At 37.9% G+C, this 6,715-nt stretch overlaps 1 protein-coding gene across 11 annotated transcripts in view; it reads right to left on the bottom strand.

Annotated features, from left to right (window-relative positions):
* Nucleotides 1-6,715, bottom strand: part of ANO4 (anoctamin 4) — a 221,767-nt gene that overhangs the window by 4,014 nt on the left and 211,038 nt on the right. For all 11 annotated transcript variants that reach the window (XM_084506049.1, XM_084506040.1, XM_084506047.1 and 8 more), the window contains 3 exons: nt 6,571-6,690; nt 4,275-4,380; nt 959-1,154 (listed from right to left, as the gene is read on the bottom strand). In XM_084506049.1, coding sequence (XP_084362175.1) covers nt 963-1,154; nt 4,275-4,380; nt 6,571-6,690 — 418 coding nt within the window. In that variant the 3' untranslated portion in view covers nt 959-962. The remainder of the gene's footprint in view (nt 1-958; nt 1,155-4,274; nt 4,381-6,570; nt 6,691-6,715) is intronic.

Raw genomic sequence — 6,715 nt, 5'->3', positions numbered from 1 at the left:
ACTGTGTTCTCTTGTTCTGCTGACCTTGTTCATCTTTTTTTTTTTTTTTCTTCCCCCCCCCCCCACTTAGCTCTTTAAGACAGACTGTCTGCTGTTGTTATCTGTATCGTACACCCTAATTCCTGATGGGGCCTAGGTGTGGTCTGGTGATCGACTACGTGGGCAATTTTGGGCAAGATGTCCTAACCCAATTTGTTTCCTTCAGACAGTCCTGCAGCTGAAAAGGCACAGTTCAAACATTTAAAACTTGTTACCAACCTTTCACAATAATACTTCCAAATAAGTGACACTACAGTTAGTCACCTCTGGCCACATTTGGATAGCTGTCTGCCAGCACTTCTGCACACAAATTTTTTCAGAACTGTTAGACCAGCTGATTGGACTCATGATCAAGCATATCCTCCTAAAAATACTTAGGTACTGTTGAAGTTATAGAAACAGTCCACATATGTGACTTTAACTGATGGTAAATGCAAGCTAACACAGCTTAGTCCACCATGGGAGAGGGCATCACTGCCATGCATACGCTGCAGGTGCTGGCCACACATGTGGACACGTACTGTTGTGTTGTTAATGTGCAGTCATTGGCTATGAAATAGCAGCTCGGTCATGAGCAGGAGCCATGAGATCACTAGGTTCTGTAAAGCACTATAAGATATATAATTGCTTTAAAGTTCAGGACCCTGAACTTAAGTCATGCATGGGAGCTTCCTGGAAAGAGTGCAGAGACTTACTCATTGGTCTGCTCTGCTCATGGCAATGTTAGCTCTGGAGAAGACTAAGCCTTGTAAGACCCCTAATTTCAAAAGATTTATCACAGTATGCGCCATATTAACCATGGGCACACTTGTGATAAGTGCACACAACAGTGATTGACTATTCCTCTTTCACTGCAGAAAACCAGGATTTTTTTTAATAAACAGAATTCCTATCTTCTTTTAAGCAGTTTCTTCCTCACCCCATCATGGCCACTCATTGTGATAAGATTTTCCATTCTTCTTTCTTTCCTTTCGTTCCTTCTGTAGACGTTCTAATTCTGCTTCGTACATCATTTCCTGAATCAGGTATTTTTCTCTCCTCATCCGATCCCTCAGGTCTTTTGGGAGATCTGGGATTAAGTAGGAAATCAGGTGCTTTATGCAAAAGACAAGGTGCTGTGAAAAAAAAAAAAAAAAAAAAAGAAAAAAAAAAGTGAAGAATGAAAATCTTAAGAAAACAAGTACTTTCCATACCTCCTGAAAACCCTTTCCTTCCAATTCACATAAAGATGCTGTGTTGGAACTAAAGCATTACTAAATCTGAAGAAACCAAATCATGAAGATTTTCCCCCGCAAAAACTCCAAAGTCAATGAACTATGGATCTCAGCAAAGGTCAAGAGCAGCTCGGCCCAAATGAAGCCTCGAAACTGTTGGATGACCTCTGTGTTCAAACAGTAAGGTTGTCTGGGCAGGGACTGGTATTAGCGGATTCCTCTGCAGGAGGAGGAAGATCAAATGGTATAATACTTTCCTGTTGCTGGAAAACCATTGCATCAGTACTGGAAGCAATGTTACCCATACAAAACAAATTTTTTTTTTTTTTTCTTACACTGTGTATCTTTAATCCAAAGGCATATTGCTAATTATTAAACATCCCAATATCCCAATTAAACACAAGGTGATCTTTTGTCCCTTGTGTTCTTGTGTTTTAGGCATGCCACAGCAAAGCTTGAGTGTGATAGGGGAGGACAGCTCTGGTGTCCTCTTTTGATTGATCAAAGATGGTGCTAGGAGATTTACACACTTGAGAGGAGGTGCTGAGAAACCCAAATCCTCTGTCTCAGCAAGAACACTCATTCCAGATTGGAGAAATAAAAGTACTTCTTCTCTAACCAGAACTCTTCCTTTGAAAGGCACTGAAAAGAAAATGTAACATATTTTCCCATATATTCTTCCCTCATGAGAAACAAACAAACAAACAAAAACTCAAACCTTCAATACCTTAATTGCTGTTTGTATTCCAAATCTAAAAAGAAAAGAAAAGAAAAGAAAAGAAAAGAAAAGAAAAGAAAAGAAAAGAAAAGAAAAGAAAAGAAAAGAAAAGAAAAGAAAAGAAAAGAAAAGAAAAGAAAAGAAAAAAGAAAAGAAAAAGCTTCTTCAGTCATAGCATTTTCACTGAACTCTCGGTTTAGCCTGGACAAATAATTCATCTTACAGTGATAGGAAGTACTTTTTGTTTTTGAGGGAGGCCAAGATATCCAGAAATAATTACATACACTTGCTCAAAAGTGTCAAACGGTTGTCTGAGCTGAAGTAGTTACTTAATTTGTGAAAAAAACAACAACAACCTGTCTTGAATCTCTTACCTCTTAGTGCAATCTTCTACTGTAACTGCTGTGGCAAACACAATACATCTATCAGTGTTTTCCATAGCGAAAGACGGGTATTGTTTCTGCTGCAATTACCTTTATGATTTCAAAGAGATATTTAAGGAAGTGGTTTGCAGTGCCAAGAAATGGAGTGGTCTCTGCTGAGGGAGACAGCCATGAACCAGTCTATGGCTTTGGCTGGAGCAAAACAAAGTCAGTTCTCTTGTGCAAGCATTGGGCAGATCCAAAAAGCTATTCCACAACAGGCTGCACATTTAGCTGGGCACCGAGACTTCAGCAGGACTGATTTGTCTTGCTGCAGTTACCTTTGTCCTTATTCCACGCTGCCTTTACACAGCATCACAGAATGGTTCAGGTTGGAAGGGGTCTCTGGAGGTCATCCTGTCCAACTCCCCTGCTCAGGCAGGGCCACCTGGAGGAGGCCCATGGAGCCAGGACCATGTCCAAATGGCTTTTGAAGATCTCCAACAACCTGTATACCAGGTGCCTATGAGTGTCAAAAAACTAGTCTCCAATTTTAAAACTCCTTAGGCTGACCTGCCAAGGCCATTCTTGAAGTCCTTTTTGGGAAAAGGTACCCTCACTCTCAGTATGGACAGCTCAGGAAACAAAGAGATGAAGCCGACCAGGCCTCTATGAAATCTTTCCCCACCCCTAATGTTTCCTTGAGCATGACAGAGTTCACAGAAAAGCTGATCTACATAGGACTGGTCTCCAATTAGTTAGCTCATCATGGGGCAAGGAGAGATGCCAGCCTGTGATGCTGTATTCCACCTTTATTTGGGGAGGGCTGAAAACTAGAGTCAGGGGAATTCACTTGGACTTCTGCTGAGCTACCAAGACAACCCAAGGCAAGAAATAATCTAGAAGAAAAGTGAAGGCGAAACCTCTTCTAACTCAAAAGCTCAAATGTTCTGTCTAAAAGAGGTGCTGAAATAATTTACACAGCAATGTGAGTCAGAAATGCAGTATGTATTCATGAACAGTATGCCAATAATTTATGGTGATTACAACTTCCATATCTGTGTTGGAAGCCCTGTTGCTATGATTTCAGAGAAGAGAATTGAGTAAAGAGTAGAGGAGTAGTTAATTTTTATTTATTTATTTATTTATTTATTTATTTTCCCTGTTTGGCTTCTGCACAGTATAAAATGCATCTCAAACTCAAACTCAAAATGCTGAGCACCTGGGTTCTGACAGGAAATATTCAGGCACCTGAAATTTAGGCCTTATGAGTTGCACCTTATTTTGTAAATGATCATGGCTTATTTATCTACCTTCCTCTCTCTCTTTTTCAAAATCAGGATGGGATTACCAGCCATGTGAAGCTGGGTTTTCTCTGGTTTGTTTTAAATACTTTTGAGATAGTGGCAGTAAGTACTAGTATTATGAACATTGGCAAAGGCATTTAATCTTTTTTATCATCTTCAGCTTTGTGATGCTAATCATTCTGTGGAAATGACTGGTATTTAAAATAGAGAAAAAAGCTAAATGAATAAATACTGTAACTTACACTATCTTCATTTTTCACTTGTTCAAATTTTATCTTTTCTTATTATGCTCCATACTACTTACTCACTCACTAGCCCACATACATCTTTACAGCCTAACTAGGGTACTAATGCCAAAACTCAAAAAATAATTAAAAGCATCATTTCTTTCTCCTTTGCACGTCACTGTTATAGCTTTTAAATTGTTGCTTTCCCCTGTTTATTAAAACCTAAATACTTGTGACTGTTCAGAAAACAGATAAGAGAATATAAAGCACAATGCAAATAGCAGAAAGTAACACAAGAAGCTTAAGAGGTGGCATCATGGAACAGCTCAATGAAAAAGCTTCAAATGGAAATTTGTTCCATTTTGTTGTTTTTGTTATAAAGACTTGTCACCTGAATGGTCACTGACCTCAAATACAATAATGAAAGCCAACCGTGCTGCTAGGACATGCCAGAACTGCAACGTGTAGCCATAGGGCACTGGGGAGTGAGGAGGGTCTCGGTAGTCTCTGTACCTGAAAGACAGGTAAAGTATTTTATTTAGTAAGCTCCTACCCTGCTGCAACATATTTCTATTAACAACATGAGAATTCCAAAATATTATTACAGAAACAATTTAAAAGTAGTAGAAAAATTGTATTCTCCTTAATTTGTTTCCTACATGGGACAGAAAAATCATTATAAAAACTTCCCCAAATCCTATATATAAGTTAGTTTTAAGAAACTAAAGAAAACACAGATGAACAAAAGAAACAAATTGTTATTTCATCTCTATTAGAGATAATGCACATTTCTCCCTGAAGATTCACCTTAGATTGCAGAGGGTGCTACACTAAATGAAATACACTCTGTCTTGATGTCTAAGTCAGGAACAAAACCCTATTGAATTGTATTATCTCCAGTGCAAGTTCTTAAATCTGAGATGATCTTCCCTTCTGCAAATGGCACTCTGACTTCATAGGTTAGGATGTTTTACAATATCCTAAGCATCCTGAAAACAGAAGCCCCTGGACAAAAGTCCCAAGTCAGTAGAGTGTGTCTCCATGTTAGGAAGCACACACTACACAGGATGAAATGGGGAAACATTTTATAAACAACCAGAATAGCATGGCACCGGGGTTCTAGATGAGTTAACAGAATATGACCACTTTTTTTTTTTTTTTTTCTTTTTTTTCTTTTTTTTTTCAGACAGACTGCCTTCCTGGAAAAGTGCCCACACTACAGCAGGACATATTTCCTTACCTCACTATCAATACCTGGCTTAAAATGCAATTAAAATGACTGATACTTTGGCAGAATTCAGATGGGCTAAGTAGCTGATAAACACAGCTAAAGAAAGTAAGATGTTCACTTTCTTTCAAGGGTAGATATACGTAACAATTCAGTGTCCCACCAAGAACAGATTTATCTTCTAGAGATTTATGGCAACAGTTTTAATAGCATTTTATGTATGGGATATTGAGGGGACAACTTTTGCATTTATTGATGGGTTTTCTACCACTGGCTTTAAGTGGCAGCAACCTCATGCTTGAAGCTGGGGAAGAAAGAAATTAAAGAGGGAGAAAAAAATTATCAGAATCCAAAAACGTTATTAAAAGGTGTCATGGCAAACTATGTGGAAAGAAGTATTCGGAAAGCAGCTCTGCTCCACAGAAAATATTATCTATGGATTCAACATTAGGAATATCTTCCTGAAAAATAAGTTTTGTCAGAGTCTTAAGTATCAGTTATTTAAATGAAACCATTAATGTCACATACACACACAGCACTCACTATGCTACATCACTTCTACATATTAGTACTAATAAAAATGCCACAATATCACAGGATATCATTAACTTTTGCTGTATCACAGAGTATCTTTTTCTTGAGGTACTCATGAATGTGTATATTATTTTTTCAAAGTGAAAAATACTGGGACTACTTGTACCTGCAGCTACCAGGACTCTTGCTGGTAAAGTAGTATTGCCGTAGAAAAATGGCAACAGTATCTGCCATTTGCTATTTTTGCCTGGGACTCCATTTAAGACTTTGATTCTCTGGACCATTAAAATTAATCAGTTGCAAGTCTCTCATCACAGGCCAGTCTCAGACTGCTATTTCCCCAATCTACTGGCTAATGATGAAGACACAAAGATGATTAACTGCTCATTTTATTCTGATTCAAACCAGAAGCATATGATTACTACTAATAATTACACCTGTAAGCAATGACAAACATATTAACTATTCATCTGTGAGGAAATGATAGACTTGATGTTTCATAAAGGTAGCTTAGGACAGACTCTGTTTATGCCAGACTGCGAAATAACTCAATGTGGTCACTTCTATGCAATCTTTAGTTGACTTCCTTGTACAGGATATGATAAAATCTGATTACAACTTCATCTGATATAATCAGTCACCCATTATTGGCCTTTTGATACCATATTTTTCCATGACGGTGGCATCTGATTCAAGCCATGACATTATACAAATCCTGTATTAGGAACACCTCCCAGATATCCACTTTTCAACTTCTTCATCTAAGGAAGGAATAATGTGGGTAACAACCAAGAAGTATGCCAAGTGCATCTTTGAATAGCAGTTTTTTTTTTTTTTTTTTTTTTTTAAAGTTTTGAAAATAAGTTTCAACCCAAAATGTACCATGATGTTTCTCCTTTGAAATGTCTTAATGCAGAGAGGTATTTTGATCAGATACTTACCTACAGTATTTTAATGGTGAACCAGAGAATTCACTTCCATTTGATGTAGGTTCTGAGCGGTTTTCAAAGTCAGACACCAGAAATACTGATAAACTGGCATTAACATAGCCAACCATACACCTAGAGGGGAAAAAATCCTTTAGAC

Source organism: Aythya ferina (assembly GCF_964211825.1).
Source record: "Aythya ferina genome assembly, chromosome: 1".
In the NCBI taxonomy this organism is placed as follows: Eukaryota; Metazoa; Chordata; class Aves; order Anseriformes; family Anatidae; genus Aythya; species Aythya ferina.
This window is presented reverse-complemented; position numbering and strand designations above follow the sequence as displayed.